Here is a 19075-nt window from a genome sequence, read left to right as displayed (position 1 = left end):
AATGCTTGTTTCTTGTCCTCTTTCTAAACAAATCACTGAAGGTTTCTTCCCTTCTCTTTTTTCTCCAGCTTTCAGATTCACTCCTGTGATTGATCTCACCTCCAGTAATTAACCATGAACACATTTCTATTTTAATTAACTCCCTTACAAGATAAGTAAGAATTCTATTTAATGATTCTCAGTGGGAATCTTCTTTAACTTTTCTTCTCCCTTTTCCATAAGCATATCAGTGTTATTTCTCAAAGGTAGTGAGTAGTATTAGCTTCATCCTACAGGAGCAGAGGCATTCACAATGAAATTTGTCCGTGGTTGCACATTGATGAGGTGTTGCACTACAGATATGTTTTGATGGTTTGCTGTTCTAATGGCAGCGGTTTACTGCTTCTCGTTTTGCTGATCCTCAGGGTTGAGTCTTCAGATGTGGTTTGAAAACTTAGTCACGGCAGTTGTTAAAGTCTTACACGAGTAGCAGTTCATAGAACTTCAGTGTCAATAAAAAGCCCCCACTCTTGATATCTCTAATAGTATTAAATGCTGACAAAACACTGTCTTTTGATCAGCATGGTGTTTATGTGTCTTATATAGTAGAGATTGAATGACCGATTCCATCAGTGGTGGAGGATCAAACACACAGGATGCTTCCACAAAAAAACTGCTCCAAAGCTGCATTGTGGCTGTTTAATTCTTGCTTAGACCAAGCAGTCATAAAAATGGAAAATTTCAGCACACTAAGGGCTGCACATACAGTCCTCTACTGAAAGAAAGAAGTGGTAGCTACCGCTTTTCTTTTCTCTGGCCCTTTTTTGAGGCTAAATGTCAAACTTTGGCGTGCCAGCATTGTTCAGAATGAGCACGTTCCTCTGCAAGTGTGGGAATTCTTCTGTCCATTTGCCCACCCATGACTTTGCCTCGTGGAGCCTACCCAGGAGGGTGTTAAATTGTGATGATAGTGCTGCGTTGAGGACAGATTGCTCTGGGACTGCAATCATTGGTTTTATTCACATAGCTAGCAAAAGATCATTAGAGGATTGCAGTTGTCAGTCATCGCTGGTGTGGGCCAGCATTTGAGCCATTGATCTAGCAGGGAAACTTATTGAATTCCTTTACCAGGCCACCAAGATAACCAGACTTTCCTGGTTGTCTTTTTCAGTCCTGTGCTAGCAGTGTCATGCAAGTCTGTTGAATAGTCATTAGGATTCCAAAGAAGGGGATTTACATTCAGTAAGAGATATATGCGGGTATATATCTGTCTGTGCCACGGGATGGTTTTTTAATTCAGGCAAAATTGCAGAACAATAGTAATTGTAGCTGTTTACTTGTTAGTGAAACCCAGACTACTTGAGAATAAAATACTGTGTGCTCTGTTTGTAGTTGTTTACACATCTCTAATATATATATGGGCAAGTTTTAAAATATTTTGGTTTTAATTTTAACGCTTAAATTTGTAATATTTAAATATTTAAACCATTTTCTGAAAGTTAATTAATACAGATTATCAATGCAGGTGGTGGATTTTTGAATGTATCTCTATTCTCACCATCTGTTCCTGTAGATCTTATATATGTAAACTCCCTGGATGGCCTTCGCATCTTGCAAATGATCATGGTATTGTGAAACATAAAAGGCAGTGAGAAGGGAGGTGCTTGTTCTCTTCCAGAGTCTTTGTCTTCTCCGCTTCTGCTTTTGAAGCCTCTCTTCTTGAAAGAATACAAAATGCAGATAAAAACAATCTCAAAAGCTCATCCAATTCATTGCAGTCCAAGAGGTAGGATACTGGTTTTTCCTGGAAGAAGAGAGCAACCAGCGGTTACTGCCCAGCAGATGATTGCAGCTGTGAACAGAAAAACCTGTAGCAGAGCTGCTGTAATAACCAGGGGACAGAAAAACTGGGATAGGGAAGAAGCTACAGTGCCAGAGTGTAGTTGGAGGTGGTGGGGACATGGGCATGTACCCATGTCTCAAAGGTGACCATCATGGCTACCAAGGCTAGAAGATGCCGATCTCTCCTGGGCTCTGTGGCAGCTCACTTCTGCCTCTACCATTCCTGACTGGCTTTTGTCTGCTTTCTGCTTAAAAAAGCCTTCAGTCTTTCCCGGCAATCTATGGTAGTGTCTCACTGTATTTACTGTTAAAAAGCTTTTGCGGGGAGCAGGGTATCCACCGCAAGGTCTCACCTAAATTCCCTTGCCGCAGTTGAAATGCATTGCTTTGTGTCCCTCACAGACATGGAAGAGAAGACAGGTAATTCTCTTCTAGTTACAGCAGACTTCTGCATATTTAGAGGCTGTCACCATGTGTCCCTGCAATTTTCTTCCTTTAGACTAAAAATAAGCAAAACAAACCCCAAACCTGCACTCTGTTCGGTTTTTTCTAGTGTATTGTATTTTCTGAACCTCCTATCGCTCTTCTTTCTCTCCTTGGAATCTCTTTAGATGCTCAGCACATGGTGTGCCATGGTTTAAACTGGTGTGCCGTGGTTTAAACTGGTGTGCCATGGTTTAAACTGAACACAGCACTCTAGCTGAGGCATTGCAAATGTTGAATACAGCAGAAAGAGTTACTTCATGTGTCTTGCCATGGTTTAAACTGGTGTGCCGTGGTTTAAGCTGAACACAGCACTCTAGCTGAGGCGTTACAAATGTTAAATACAGCAGAAAGGGTTATTTCATGTGTCTTGTGGGTGAGACTTTGGCTTATATGTGCCAGTACAGGGTTTGCGTTTAACGATTCATTGTTCAAGTTCAGTTCTGACATGTACTATAACTCCAAGATACTTTTCCCAATTATTTTTCAGTCAGTTGTTCCCTATCCTGTATGTGATTGCACCTGTCAGAGTATAGTACGTCGCATTTCTGGCCTTACTGGGTGACATTTTACTTTTTTCAGGTAGTTTTGCCTTCTGTTTGTTACTCCTTCCAAAACGCACTCCCTTGTCCCCTCTTTTCTGCAGCGTCTCAGTGATTCCCATTAGTAATTAAGCTTCCCTGCAGCTCCATATTCCATTTAAATCCTTTGCAGTGGATGCATTTCTCATTCTGAAGGGTGTCCCAGTCGGCTCCCGGGGAACTGGGGTGTTTTCAGAGCAGGAACGTCTCCGGCAGGGCGGGGAGGTTTGTGTTTCAGAGCTGCAGGCCTCCAAGCACGCACAAGTTAGGAACTACTTTATGCAGTCATTTGTTAGGCTTGGCATACAACTGATAAAAAGAGGTTTAGGGTAGTACAGCAGCCCGCAGAGAACAAAATGAAAGGTCGTTGCTCCTTTATTGACTTGCCTTATCGTAGGACTGTGGAGTCTTGGCCATGGAGCGCGGTCAGCAGCGTGCGGGATGGCCCAGAAACGCAGGCCCTCGCAGGGCCTGTACCACAGCTTGAAAGCTGGACGGTGAAGTAAATTGTGTTTGGGAGATTAATAATAATAACTATGTATGAACTACATACAGGAAACAAAACCAAATTAGGACTGGTAATACTTAAAATGAATGAAAAATGCAGATAAACTTCTTGCATTTATCACCACAGCCTGATAAAATGATACTTACTCTCTTCACCCAGGGCCCAAACTACTTGGCGGATTAGGATTTTTTTTGTTGTTAATTAACATCACCATGATGGAAAACAGATTAATAGAGTTGAGAGTGGAAAACGGCAATTTCAGATGTTGGTGAGGGCTCACATAGACTTGATTCAGACTTAGCGTAACCCAGGAGCCTCTGCAAAGTAAATGAGGCCGTGTGGCCGCTGCCTGGAGCAGACCCTGCAATTTAAAGGAAAAAAGGGAAGCGAACAATAGTATAGCTTGTAAACTAAAGCTACAACTCTTGCTTTCAATATGAACCTGATTACCTTAGAAGGGCATGCGTATTGACCAAGATGATCATATAATAGTTATGAGCAGTTCAGTTTGTACTGAGAAAATAATTCTTACTAAATAGGAATGAGGAGGTTTTGGAGAACCTCTCTCCTCAGTGTTCTTTGGCACAATCACACCTCTTCACAACGTGTTGGTGTTGCTGGACGCTTTCGACGGCATAGGCTCCGTTTATACCAAACACAGAAGAAATTTGCACTAGTAACAGGTAAGGCAGAACTGAAAAAGCTTCTTAATCAATAGCTTTTTATCTGGACAGATTTGGTGGGTTGTTTTTTCTTAAATTGTTATTCCTTGGTGAAGAGAGAGGACAAATTAAACTCAAAGTGCTTCGGTAAGTATCCAGAGGTGCAGTGGTGAACTTGTGTAAGTGGAACACGTATGAGCGGGATCGTTTAAGAGACTTCTCTCTTGTCCACCCTCAGTATAAGATCAGAAGTAGTTAAAATTTAAAAATTACAAAATCTTGGGGCATTCTGGAACATATTTTCCGAGGAAAAGGAAGGAACATAGCAGTTCACTTTCTACCCAGAAACAGTTCAGTCCCTAATTATGTGAGTTTTTTTCTGAGGGCTTTTGTCTGCTTATGATCCAGTACAAATTCATCAGTGCACAATTTTATTAAGGGTAATCTAGTTTGCATCTTCATTTAGCAGTTGATTTGATTTTATCAACACTGCCCAGAGGTACTGATAGAATATCATCTTTCCTTAGATTAATTATTTCTGCTCTGTCCTTGAGACATCTCCCAGGAAATTTATGGGACAAGGGAAGCCTCTTAGATATATCATTATTATTCATAGTAACTAGTTTTTCAACAGTATAGATGAATGATATAAAGAAATAGATTATTGCCTTCGTTCTGGCTTGCTATTCTCACAGACAGGGAAAGATTGATACATAGATTCTCTCTGACAACTCCCTGAACTGCTGGCTTTTCAGCCAATTTGTCAATTATTTTTGAAAGTAATAGTGCACAGTGATCACTGCTAACAGCTAAAAATAGACAAGATGCAGAAAAGCTTCAAAGCATAATGATAGAATGCCTAAAATCAGGGAATCTTTTACCAATAGGAACATCCCTGACTTTTTCTTTCTGCTTGCTGGTGTTTTTTGAACTGTTAGCAATCACTGAAGCTGACTTGACATCATTAGACATTTGATTTGTTGATTAATTAGTAGTTGATTATTAGTAGCTGAATTCCTTATGACTGATACAAGTTTGTTGAATTTTGCTGTCTTGTTCACATTTTGCCCAAGAAAGAAAACATTGCAGCAAGCTGTCCTTAGTCTTATGGCTTTGAAAAAAAAAAAGGCATTCCTCTTTTGTTGTTCATTTTTCTCCTCCCGGTTCCAGCAGTATTACAGGGATGCATCAGCACACTTCTTGGTGTTCCTGTTATGACAAGCCTTAAAGTCTTGGTTATGCCGTCTGTCTGGAAATTACGCCATCAATTGCAATTTTTGCTAGGTTGCTTTATACTAGTTTTGGTATAATTTTTTCCCTAAGTATTGTTACAACAGTGTCACAAAAACTCATTCTCGTAATTCTCTTCTACTTCGTGCTGCTCGCTGGGTGATTTTTCTTCATTATACAATGAGTGCTCTAAATCTGAAAGCAGTAGATGAGCCTGCAGTACTGTCTCCACAGCAAGGAGGTGGCCACCAAGACACAACTGTTGAAATCAATAGCATCGGATCCTTAGAATTATTTTCTTCTAAGCTAGCACCCCAAATATTTTCTAGGACTTTAGCTTATCCTTGACCATTTTCGAGGGAAATTTTTTTTCTGCTGCTGCCATTTTGGGTTTTTTAGTCATATGGGGGCACAAATGGGTAACTTTGAGTTTAAGCTTAAATCTCAGAAAATTAAAATATTTGTAGCTGTAATTTCAGTGAAAAACCGCACATGGAAGTGCTTCACAATACTTTCAAATGACCTGTTTATTTCAGTAAGTTCGTCAGAATAAATATTCACAGGGTAAGTGATCTGGGACGGATTTTGAAACATGCATTGTCCAGTGTAGATGATCTCTTCTTTCTTTTCAAACCAAAAAGTAGAAATGAAGAGTATCAGCTATTTTTTCATCATTGTACTAGCCACATGCAGAATTTTTGTAGGTGTTTAGTGATTTATTGCGCCTCTGGTTTTGGGTAGCCAACTTGGCATCTATAAACAGGGTATGATTCTCTAAGGAAGAGAGAGCAGACTGCTCTGAAATTGTCCAGCCATTGAAAGTCATAAATAAAGCTACTTGGTGATGTAAGTGGAATATGTGGGTCCTCTTGGGGCTTTGACACAAGCTGGGCACTTGACATCACCAGTGTCAAGAGTGAATTTGTTCTGTGCAAGAATTTTTGGATACAGGTTTACGGGTGAAATTTAAGCACCCTGAAGGGTGTAGATGCCCCTGCGTTAAGGAGAAGAACCAACAGTGGTTGTGTCATCTTTTTGAAGCTCATGAAAGCTCAGCAGCAGGGCTGTGTTGAGATAACCAAGCCAGTTTTGAGCAAGACGGAGTCAGAAACAGAAAAGCTGAATTAGCCAGTTACTGTTTGAGTCAATGTATCTCTTTCTCAGCATGCTGAATTAGGTTTATGCACCTACCACAGCATGAAACCATAAATAAGAATAGTAATTGTGGAGTAGCTTGCATAAGGTAAATTCTCCCCCTCGCTTACCCTATGGTAAGTTACCTCTACATTTTTATTCTTACAGTGTCATTACAACTGGAACTGATTTCCAGCATGGTAAAGATGAGTAGTGTTTACTTCCTAATGCCTACACACTATTCCAGTGAGTTGTCTCCTGTCAGAGCGGTTTTCTCAATGAAGTAAAGCTTGATTTAATGAAAGAAATTGCACTAGCCAGCAGCTGTTATATATGTTTTTATTTATAATGGTGTGCTACTTCCAATGAGACAGCCCTTTGCTTATCTCCTGCCATACTACTTCATAGTAATACATTTCTTGAATGTGTAAGCACAGAGGTAATTCAAGAAAGAGACTTAATTTACAAAGGCCTCTGGGACATTTTTATGTTTAACGTGACTACAATGTATGTTTAATGCAAAAGGTAAATGTTATCTATTTGATGTCTGTCTCTGCATTGTACATTAAGTTTTCTTTGAGGCAAATTGATGAAAGAAAAGGAATAACTGTACGTGGCAGATGCTAATTATTCTGCTGCAGGAAGCTCTGAGGTCACAGTGAAAGGGGCAGAGGATAAACATTTCATTTTAATGAACATTTGCCCAGAGAAGCTGTGGCTGCCCCATCCCTGGAAGTGTTCAAGGCCAGGTTGGACGGGGCTGTGAGCAACCTGGTCTGGTGGGAGGTGTCCCTGCCCATGGCAGGGGGGTTGGAACTGGGTGGGCTGTAAGGTCCCTTCCAACCAAACCAATTTGTGATTCTGTGGTTTAGAGAAGAGGCAAGAAGTCTTTCAGGTTGCAAAAGTGCAGTAGAGGGGTGGTCTCACTGGATCCCATTTACCACTAAGGCTTTATGTAAATGGAATGCTGCCTTTTAACTAATCTGGAAAAGTGTGATTTAAAAGCAATTTCTGCCATGCCGGTCTTGCAGGATTTCTGAATGTTCAGCTGTATTTTTCTCTTGTCTTCCCCTCCCTCCTCCCACCACCCTGTCAGACACCTTCCTGCAGTCATTTGCAGCTAAGCAGCTGGACTTCGTAAGGAGGCATTTCTTCTAAAAGACCATCTCCTGGCACTCTGCCTCTGGCAGCATGAGGCTGCTTTTTGTCCCGGTTGGTGGGTAGCGAAACAATTTCTTCTAAAAGGTTTCTTGATTATTTTCACGGTGCTTTTACAAATGTTTGTAGTGCCTGTTCTTCTTTCTGGGTTTTACCTGCAAGAATTTTTACTCTACTGAGTTACTTTGGCCCCCGTCCAGTTCTGTATTAAGCAAGTTTTGCAACCCACGCAGAATTGCTTTGCAGCTAATTTAAGAGCATATACGAAGATTGATGAGGATTCCCCTCTGAAGAAAGGAAACCTCAGATCCCATGGATTTGCTGTGTAGTGATAATAGTTCTCTATTACTTCTCCTGACTTCTGGTTCATCCTGTCTGTAGGGATACAAACACTGGTGGTTTGTAAGAGCTGCTCTTACAGGTGGCCATTGACTGGCTGCCAGAGCTGTCCAACGGGCCACTGGTGGTCTTCTACTTGGGTCCACGCCGCTGCTGCAATAAATAAGGTGTTTTGCTTCTGCTGTGCTATACAGTCTTTAGCCCTAGACTGGTATCGGGTTTTTTGGAAGGTCGAAGACGACAAGGGATTGAATGGGCTGTGGGGAGGCGATGTGGAAGGCAACGCATGATTCTGTTTGAATCGATGACATTTCTGCCCTGGCATCTCAAGGAGAGGATTTCTCCCTGCCTGCCAATGCTGAAGCGTTCCAACTTGCTGGTGTGAGGGCAAGGTCTTTGTGACTTGCCTTTCTGAAGCACTGAGTAGCAGCTCTTAGGACTTTTCAGTGGGAGGTGTTGCTGTGTAGCATCGTTCAGCTCAGGTGCCATTATCTCTGTACCTAAATACCAGTTTGGACACCTTGATACCACCGTCTGTGTAGGAAAACTTCCTCCAGAGACTACTCCCTTAAGTTTATTCTTCTGGTCATCTTTCAAAGATAGTTGGCGACGTGCAGGTAAGATGGTGAGCCTTTAACAAAGCATTTGCGACGTTTGGGAAAACATGAGCAACATTACGTAATTTACTACGAATTCCTTATGCTTTTCATCCCCAAATCTCAAAACCCAAATGTTGGTGTAAGTGTGCTGAGAAATCTTTATCTCCCGCTTATTGAAGGATATCCTTTATGGGAAACTGGATGCTTGAAACACGGTTCCAGGCACTAAAAACCAAAATACTCATTCCCTTTGACTGGCTGCTCAACAGAGCCATGCCTGCCTCCCTGGTGCCTGTGGGTGCTGGGACTGAACGGGGCGTTGGGCTTCTCTGGTGCTGCCGGTGACTTTGTGTTGGCCGCTAATGGAGTCACGGAGCCGTATGCGAGGGCAGCCGCTTGGATCTAGAAGCAGAAACAATAGCTAAATTTCACAAGACTGCTACATCTTTTATTTGTTTCAAATGAAAAGGAATTATCACAGTAAAACTACATAGAAGACGTTGGAACAAAACTCATCTTAAAGGCATTGTTGTGGTGTTATTAAACCTAAATTACTGAACATTCAGTTTTAATGAGGAGTATTCCAGCGTGTTTTATATGCCTTTTTAGTTGCTCTTTGTAAAATTGTTTGGCATTTCGCCCAGTGGATGTCAATCTGATGACAAGGGTGACTTTTACCTGGTTTTGATCAAGCGCACAAAGACATGGAAAGAATTGGTATCTCTGGTATGTAGTACCTAATCTTGAAAGAGAGGTTGAGAGAGACATTTTTAGAGTCACTAGTGGCTTTCTAAGAATAATTAAGCCTACTGTGACTTAGGAGGTGTTTTAAAGTCCCAGAAGTCAAAAGTTTCTTTTCATATGTAAAATTCATGCATTATCTGCATGAAATAATTCTTTCTGAAAAGCCAAACTAATCACTTTTTAATTGGATTTTTAATTCTCTTTGCCATGAATGAGCAAGTCGGAAAAATCATAAAAGGTTGCTAGGCAGTCAGATACTGTTCACAGCTTAAAAATATATGCATTAGACCTATTTGGATAATATTTTTTGTGTGTGTTTTACAGCGGTATTTCAAAACCTGTGTTGAATCTTACCTTTATAAGGTTAAATTTAAATCTCTACAAATTTGGGGTTGATTTTTGCTTAGAAAGATTTTTGGTTTTGTAAAAGTAAGATGATTTCAGGTGTACATGCACTTTTTTTTCCCGGAACAATTGTAATAGCATACATTTTTTAATCTCTCCATTATATAAACAGAGAAAACATTTCTGAAAGGGAGAAAAAGTGAAACTGAATACTCACAAATTACTGAGGTTTTTAATTTAAAAAAATGGAAGTTTCTATTTGATGTCAGTGGGTTTAGGTATTTTTTTATTATGTGGCACAATGTGAGTATTCAGGCAGATAAGCTTTCTTTTGTTCTTTGTTGTGATGATTGTATTATTTCCTTTAATATTCGAAGATACTGATTTCATATTTACTCACAGAAGAAGTGCATAGTGGCTGATTGCCACAATTATTTTTGGTTCTGTGTGTAAGCCTCAGTGTCTGGCTGTGTTATCTCTGTAGACAGATTTAAAAAAAACTTTGTCTTCAGCCTCTCTCTTTCAAATCCTCTTAGTTTTTCAAAAGCTAAAACACTTCGTTTTCCCTCCTGGTGACTGGAGATGGAGAGGACGCTTCTTGTCACTGCAGAGGCAGAAGTGGATAAACTTGGGGTCTTTCTGAATTTAGGTCTGTGTCTACAATGCTGGCTGATTATTCCCCTCTTCCCTAAGTGAAGATTCACCTAACATAAATACTGCACATTTAAAGCCATTAATAATTAGGAGGACAAAGACCTCCCCAGGAGTGAATGTATAGAACTTTGTTATCCTACTTAACTCCTAAGTAATTTTACAAATCTTATCACACAGCCATTAACTGTGTTTACTTGTAAAACTTACTCTGGGAACTACCTTAGAAGTAAACTTCCATTGTCTTTTTAGGTGAAAATAGCGTGTGTGTTGCTTTCAAGTTCTAAGTTTAAAAAAACCCAAACAAACAAAACAAACCACCATTCTATAAATATATATGTGTGCTCTAAAGAGGAATGACTAAGATTGTTTTTTGTGTAGCTTATATAGCTTAATCTTCACACAGTTTATAGTAATGAGTAATTGTGTGAGCAGCATTGCTTTCTCCCTGGGTCACAAGAGGAAGAAGAGGGGCTATACATTTATGCCTCAGGTTCTGGTATCTGAATTGAAAATTATTCTTTCTGAGACTGAGACCGCTTTGCCGTGTGACAGATGGGGACAGTAGTGTGAGACGCAGCGAGCCACAGTGATTTCGGGGCAGCTGGATTGCTCCAGCGGTACGGGCCTGGGATGGCGCGAAGGGTCGCAGGCAACAGGAGGGCCCTGTCCGCCGCCCAGCGTTGCTCGTGCCTTCCTAGGGCCTAAAACTATTTGTTTTTAGCATGTCCCTCCTTGAATGGCGAGTTTCAGCATTCATAATAATATGTTGGAAATGTTGTTCTCTATCCTTTTCCCTCCAAAATCACTTTGTTAATTGGTCCTCTTCTTTTATGTGCCAGTGGCTGTAGCAACATCAGTCTTTATTTGAAAATATATGAGCAATGTGACCGGTACGAGTGGATCACTCCTATCTCTGATAAAGCAGAAAACTGTAGTACCCTTTTATGAACAATTTACTGCTGTAAAAGCTGACAGCTTCTAAAATTAGGCATGAAATACTATCTTGGGAAATTCCTCTTTTTAGGGCTTGCCCTTTCCAGTTTACCTTAATCTTTGAGATAGGAGCATGTCCCTTTATTGGTTACATGAACAAACCATTGGACTTGCTTCAAAGATAACACCTAATTTAAAGGTGAGATTGAATCCGTTGTTGAAAATAGTCTATTTGGAGAAGCTTAAATAGCTTCACATATCTTGGTGTCTCACAGAATTGATTTCCACCCCACCTCCCGTTTGTTCGTCTCCGAGGGAGAGGTAATCATTATTTTAGCAAAGATAGGAATGAAAACTCTTAGATTGCAAATGTCACCTTGACATGCATCTTTTTTTTTTGGTTGAGTTTTCATTTAATGGTGTGTTATTCAGTCTTAACAGATGATGATAAAAGCCCTACCGAAGTTTTAAAAAAAAAAAAAAGCCCCTTGTTCAGAAAGAAGCAGTAAAATTAGTGGCAGCCTTTAATTGTCAGGAAAGGACTGGCCAACATAGGAGGGCCGGGTCCTCGCTTCGTGTGAATTGCCAGCAGCAACTGGAGTTGATGGATGGCATTTTGGAATTCTGGAACTCCTCATCACCAACCTCAGCCGTTCTCCTGTCCATCAGATATTTTATTTGTTTATAGTGTGCAACTAAATACTTAAAGTCCTTTGTATTCTACTGCAGTGAGTTCTGATGAGCGCTTTCTCAGTAAAGATACCGTTGTGGTAGTAGTTGGAAACATTTCATCTGTGTAAGAATGCCTTCAGGCTTTTGTTCTGCATTTTTCTATCTGTTGGGAACTGTGAAATACTAAATTTTATCCAGAATATGTCTACAGGTTTTGGTGAAGGCTTCGGAGGTAGATGTGGTTTCATTTGCAATTTGTCACATTTCCTTAGCAATGATTAAACTAAAATTAAACGCGATTATTTTGTTTTCAGCATGCCCTGTGGATTTACATGTTTCACATTACAGGCAATGCTCAGAATAAATGCGTTGCACAGGTTCATATTACTGTTGAGGTTCATGTGTTATAAAAATAGATCCCGTTGATCATGTGCTTTATAAAGCGAGGTAGCTCTGTTTCCTTTAAAAGCACAGAGGTTGAAAACATGCAACAAAATAAGAATGTCATTCTTCATTTATTTCTTCTTTGTTCTAATTAGACTAGAAACTGCAAATAATGATGCTAAAACCAAAGCAATGAAAAGTAGTCAAGCAGAACTTTATGACAAGCCATAAACTGTATTCACACCCACGTGTTTTGCTTGACTGGCAAAATAAAGACACGCTGGATCTTAAATTAGAGCACGCAGGCAGATACGTGCATCAAAACAAGAAGATATGGGAACTCTGTTAAGAAGTTGCAGTCTGTGTTTGTGCACATGGAATTTAGCTTTTCAGTTCACACAGTGCTGTGGCGGTAACAGAAAGACACATGAAAGCATGTGCTCCATGGATATGCGGTGTTTTGGGAGCTGATTTCTTGAAAGCCAGCAGGTAGTTCAGTTGCCTTGCTGGATGGGTTTGGGGCTTCTACAGCCTTAGGGCTCCTGGTTCTAGCTGTTAGGTAATGCCTGAAAATGTACCAAGTCCTACAAAAGTCTCTGTTATGGCTTACGTTACCACCCTGACGAGGTGAAGTGGTCTTTGAGACAACTTGGAAGGACTGGCCAACGCTTAGAGCACTTTTGCTGGATGCAGACTTGCTTTAGAACTCATGCTGCATGTCCAAGTGTGGAGTAGGGAGCTTTTTGCTGTTTTCACAAGGCTTACACTGCCTGCAGCTATTCAGAGTTTACTCTTTTGACTTGAAGCTGGTGTGTTGAGTGACTCCGTTGAGAAATGTTGTTAATGGCAGTGTATTAATACTAAAGCCAAAATACCGTGACTTTTTAAATATCTTTGGTCTTCTGCTTGTGATTATATTTTTACAAGCAAAGACTGCTGCATCAACTGATATAAAGGAATTGTCTGTGATTTCAATGGTACAAGACCAGAGTTTTAGAGTTTTGTAGATGTATTGGGTAGTAACGTAGCTCTCTTATCCAAAACAGTGTAATGTTTAGTGGGGTCTCACTAAGTCACCGCCTTATCATGAGTTTCTTTCTTCTCTGTCCACTGTTCTCTAGTGTCTGATATTTTGAATTTTTAAAATTGAGACATTTTTAGAAATTGTAATTTTAGATTGGAAATCTGGTTTTAGTGCCAGCTCTGTCTTTGCTGCTTTCATATATGATGGACCATGCAGTTCTTGCATTTTCACAGTGCCAGTCTTCCCCTGCAGAAAACTGTATTGGTTTTGTAGCATTTTCTTAAACCCCGTTGTATGTAGAATTGATGGACAAGATGCATAAAAATGACACCGTCCTACCCTTTGTATTGTCTCAATTTGTTACATTTTCCAGAGCTATTAAGCAACCAAGTGGGTGATGGCCATTACTGAACCCAACCTGGGCAATTGGTGCAGATTGCTTGGAAAGTTTTACTCATTGGGCACCATGGAAGCGATCGTCTCCAATCCTTGTTAACAGCAGTTGTGGAGAGTTACGACAATAGCAGCATTTCAGACTTCTTTTTTCTCTTGTCTTAGGTTTTCTACCCCAGCAAAGATGGTACTAAGATCCCAATGTTCATTATTCACAAGAAAGGAATTAAGTTGGATGGTTCTCATCCTGCCTTCTTGTATGGATATGGAGGCTTCAACATATCAATTACACCAAGCTACAGGTAAGCAGGGTAATTTATACCTTCTTCTGAAGTATCTGGTGTTAACAACCGTCACAGCCTGACAGCAGGGTGGACTATGCATCTGCTGGAGTAATGCATTTTGGGTCCCTGAGAAGCAAGATGGGGCCATAAGGACTGCACATCACTCGCCAGGAATCATTTGTCTACTTCGTTAGTTCTGAATTCAAGGGGTTTGCCCAAGGTCACAGAAGAAATCTGTGTCAGAGCAGAGAAGTGCTGTGCTCTTCTGAGGTTTAGCGCAGACACCCTGCCTTTTGGGTTACACCTTAACCTCTTCCTGCTCTGTCCCTAAAAGCTCAGCAGAAAAACATATGGACATGTATTAAGCAAGTATTTGAGCCCTTTGCTGAACTAATAACATAGGAAGTTTTCTTTTTTCCAAGTTATACAATTACCTATGTCTAAATATTATAAAAAATCAAATATTTGTGTAAATGAATGTAAAGAATTAAAATTTGGCTGCATTTTTGTATTATACTTTTGAGGAGATTACATCAGAAGCAAAATCCTACTGTGTTCCCGTAAGATCAGGAAAGATGATTCTGTCTTGAGATGCACATCATACGGGCTCTGCATATGCAAAGGAATGCATTGTAAACTAAAAATGCTGTGTGCCAAACAGCATTTGCAGCCCTCGAAAGCCATAAGCTTTATTGAATAGGTGATCTCTTTAAAGAAAAGGCTTATTTCTTCAGCAAGGGAATTTGAACAGACTTACCAGTAGGCAGTGATTGGAATACGTAAGAAATGCTCCTCGGCGAGGCTGGGGAAGCAAAAATGCAAAGGACTGAATGGAGAGCAGTTTTTCAGATAGTGGAAGAGCAGCTCACTAACACAAAAATAATCTGTTATGAAACCATCCTATTAAGTTTAGGTGCTACCAGTCTTGCTTTAGAGTCAGCACATTTCAAGAAATCTTTTGTAGTGCTTGCTTTTCCAGCTCACTGTGATTGTATTTCTAAATAGCATTTACAGTTTCTCGTCCTTTCTAGCAAATACCTTGTCTAACAATGGACCTCGTCTTGTGTTCTGTGATTACCTGAAAGCTTTTTATCTGCCTTGTAAAGCCACATTTTTAATTTCCTGTGGTTTTTGAAACACACAATTATATAACCAGAATAGTTTTTAAATTCCTTTTTAGATTAGACTCAAGCACTGATTTATTACAGTTTAGTGTAGATGCTGAAAACTGTGATAAAACTTACCATATTTTCATTTTTTAAAGTAAATACTACGTGTCTATTGATTTAAGATAAAATTTCATGTACTGCAGAGCTGAGACGAGCTGGCTGATGGCAAAAGGAGAAGGTATCTCACGCTGCCTCCGTCCACCTTGCTGGAACCTTTGCTAAGCTGATTTACCTTGCAAGAATGGCAGAAAACTACCCCAACAAAACAGAGCGGGTGGTTTTCTGCCATTTTGGCAAGTGAAAAATTGAATCTCGTAGGAGTCCAGCAAACGGCAGCAAGAGGGTGCAGCTGACCGTCGGAAGAGAGGAGGATGGGCGGTGGGAGCAATGACCTATGTCTTCCTGAACCCTATGAAGCCTTTATTACACAGTTCATAAAATAAGAATATGAATCTGTAACAGTCCCTTAAAAGTAAATGCACAGGGAACTATCAGTCACCTCCAGATCAAAATACATTATCCCACTGACAAGGTAAATAAACCACAATTGCCCATACCTCCCTCCTCATCCTCTCCCTGTAATATCAACATATCCCTTCTCAGCCTTTCTGAAAGAAAAATAAGACAAGCCAAAGCCTTCAGATGCATCTTTATGGTTAGTAACCTGAGAATTGAGTACTCGGTGAGGAAGTACGTTCCAAAAGTATGCAGGCGAGATCAGGGAAAGGGAGTTGTAAGAGCAAATTTATGGCCGAAAGGCAGGACATTCCATTCCCCCTTACCTGGCAGATTCAAGTAATGTGTGACTACATCCCCGTTACTGTATATGGCAGCACTCCACAAGGAGATCCCAGGTCCAAGGGCTGTTCCAGCCACAGCCCGACACCACCATTCGGTCATTTGTTCTGTAGATGAGCACAGGGACGAGCGCTGGAAAGCAGCCACAGGATGGGATGGCCAAGGCTGAGGCTCGCCACGTCGTTCGCCTGATCCTGAGCTGAGACGTAGCTGTGGAAATGCAACCCAGTAGTAGCCTGCTTACTTTTAAAAGAACAAACAAACAGGCTCCTGGATAAACATTCCTGAATTTTTATTTGAACTTAAGGCTCTTAAAACTTTTCATAAAGCGCTCCATCTTCTCCTTTCCAGTGGTTCGTTTCTCTCCTGTATTTAAGCCAGTGCAATGTTTTCCCACTGGTATTTCGCACCCATTAACGTGAGCCAACTCTCTGGCCTGGGGAGCTTATTTCTGCTTAATTCAGAAACTGATGTTTCTCGTTTTTTCTCCAATAGAAAAAAATGAAAATAAAAATCTTTTTCACTGAAAGTAATAGAAACAAACCAAGAGGTTAGAGGATCCAGAAATAACTACGAGAATGACAGGCCAAAGTCATGAAGTCAGTTACAGTAGTGGTTTATTTTTGAATGCAAGCATGCATCTTTTATATGCTCCCCTGGACTGAAGAACTGCATTTGGTACCATTTCGAGGATGGTGCCCGCTCGAGCACCGTGATTAATTATACAGCCTGCATAGCGAGCGCAAGTGAAAGCTGATGGAACCCACACCAGTGGCTTGACAGAGCTGCTGGGGAAATGCCGTCACAAACCCACCGCTAATGCCTCAGATTCAGCTCATCGCCCTGCAGGAGCCAACGTGTTTCCCATCAGCTGTGCTGTATGTGCCTGGGTGGGTACAGGAGAAGCAATTTCTAATGCCCCCTGGGACACAGCTGATTGCGAAGCAGACTGTGACATTGCGTTTCACTGCTACAGAGCCAGGTGGTACCAAGCCTTTAAGCAAAGAGGTGGTGCAGGGGGAGGCTGCAAGCCCAAAGAAAGGTCAGGCAACACAGCATCCGTGGGTGCAGAGCGCAAGATTACTCTTTTCAGTTCCTTTGTTAGCACTCCCTCCTGCTCCACGAAAGCCAAGAAAGCAACCAAATCAGTGACTTAGGATTTGGTTTTCTTCATCGCCAGTGTACTAGCTGGCATGTCTCTCTCAGCTGTAATACCTGACAGCAGATCAGTCGTTCTGGGAAAGCATTCTTGCTCCTTGAAGAGCAGCTCCTCACATTGTTCTATGCTGTAAACAACCATACTTGTGTTCTTCTTTTTTGGGTTATGCTCCTTAAGAGTGATCGGGTCTGGAAGGAGCTCTCCAGGGAAGGAACTGTCTTCTGCTCCCTCCACTGGCTCCTTCCTGACCCTGTTGCCCTTTCCTTTTTTTCTTTACCCTGCTCCCAAGAGAGAAGGAAAAACAGGGATTATGAGCAAAAGGCTATAGAGACTGTTGGGAAGAGCAGGGAGCCAGACTTTCCTCTGCAGAACAAGACATTTCGTAGGCATCCCAGGATGACTGGGCAGTCTGCTGTGACTCTGATCCCAAGTTGACTTGAAATCAAATCTGGAAGCAAGAACCCACCTGGAAGAGCACAGGAGGCAGTAGCAGGGTTGTGTATGAAACTTGAGTTTTGTGCTGTCTGGTCACTTGGAATTTTCACTTTTTTAAAATGTTAATGACTCCTCATTATATACTTATAAAACCCAGTTCCTTGAACTTCAAAGTCACTTTGAGAAAACTTGTTACAAGCTCCAGGCACATCTACCTCAAAGCATTGGTCAAGTTAGGGTCCTGACTCCCTTTGCTGGTGACCATACCGGAGTGGGTGTGGTCATTGGCAGTGACACTACTAGATGTATATGTTGGGGTGTATGGGGTAATGTTTTCTGAAGCGCCTAAATCCCAGTAGTATTGCCGAGAGTGAGCACAGACACGCTAAACCTTACTTCTAATTTGGGCAATATAATGACTGTTACCAAACTGTGGACTTTATCCCATTGAGGGTCTGTGCGACAGAAAAATTGTTTATTTGTGGAAATGGGGACTAGCTTCCTGTAATAAGAGTACTGCATATCCTATGGGATCCTAAGTCACTTAGACCCCTCCAAAAATTATCATCGAGGTCCCATCTCTGTTAGAGGAGTCCACGGACAGGATAGGATGCACTCAATACTTTGGTTTTGTGTTGCTCACAGATTCTTTGCTGGTTTAATATGCTGATCCCTCAGACAGGCACAGTTTCTTGCAGCAGATGGAGGAGGATGGACTCTGTTCTGGAATATTTTTTTTTAAGTATTCTCAGGCAATATATTTGGGTAGCAAGTTCTTACCTTACCTGCAATTGCTCTACTTGCTACCCTCAATTACTAGGAGATCAAATAAGTTTGGACCAAAAAGTTTCCATTGATTTTGTTTGGGACAGAGGCAGGGAACAGAAGTGCAGAATATTCTGGGAGGTTTTGTGGCTCTAACATACCAAAAATTAAGAAACCACAATCTCATGAGACAACCTACTGTCAGGCTACTCCACAGTAGCTGTGTAGCAACCCGTCGAAATGAGGCATCCTGGAGTTTGACAGAATAATGCTCTCTGACCTTTGCAGAGTGTGCTGATAGAATATCAATCTTGCATCTGATCAGGATGTCACAGCAATCTAAGGAAAATACAATTCGCAGTGATGGATTTCAGAATTGATTTTACAGAAGCAGAGATAATTCATGCCTCCTGAGCTATCTCATGGCCACAGATAACCAGCCTTAGGTGGAAAGTTTTTCCTTTGATGGATTATGAAAATACAGAAATCTCTTAGCAGTTATCCTTCTGCTTTTCTTTTTGTTTCCTTAAGCCTTGGTATGTACTCTCAAGAAGAAGTGCCAGTGCATAGATGATTGCTTAAGTCTTAATTCCTTGCTTTCTTCATTTGAGCTAAGCCTTCCTTTCCTCTCTGAAAAAGCAGAGGACCCACGGAAGAGGAACAGTTCAGAAAGCTATGGGTGTCCAGTGGTACTGCATAGCTCTAGTCCTCACACTGAAGGCTTTGAAGAGAATAAAAAAAATGTTGACGTCCTGGGAGGTCTTCTGGTAGGCAGAACCACTGGCCACTCTCCTCCGAAGT

At 41.1% G+C, this 19075-nt stretch overlaps 1 protein-coding gene across 1 annotated transcript in view; it reads left to right on the top strand.

Annotated features, from left to right (window-relative positions):
- LOC104166203 (prolyl endopeptidase) overlaps positions 1–19075 on the top strand; it is a gene marked incomplete at its 5' end in the record, with an annotated part of 43081 nt that overhangs the window by 11876 nt on the left and 12130 nt on the right. Inside the window, one exon of the mRNA XM_009706059.1 lies at positions 13830–13966. Coding sequence (XP_009704361.1) covers positions 13830–13966 — 137 coding nt within the window. The remainder of the gene's footprint in view (positions 1–13829; positions 13967–19075) is intronic.

This window comes from Cariama cristata, unplaced genomic scaffold, assembly GCF_000690535.1.
Source record: "Cariama cristata isolate BGI_N322 unplaced genomic scaffold, ASM69053v1 scaffold9118, whole genome shotgun sequence".
NCBI classification, from domain to species: Eukaryota; Metazoa; Chordata; class Aves; order Cariamiformes; family Cariamidae; genus Cariama; species Cariama cristata.
The sequence above is the reverse complement of the archived record's forward strand: the minus strand, read 5'-3'. Positions and strand labels throughout refer to the sequence as shown.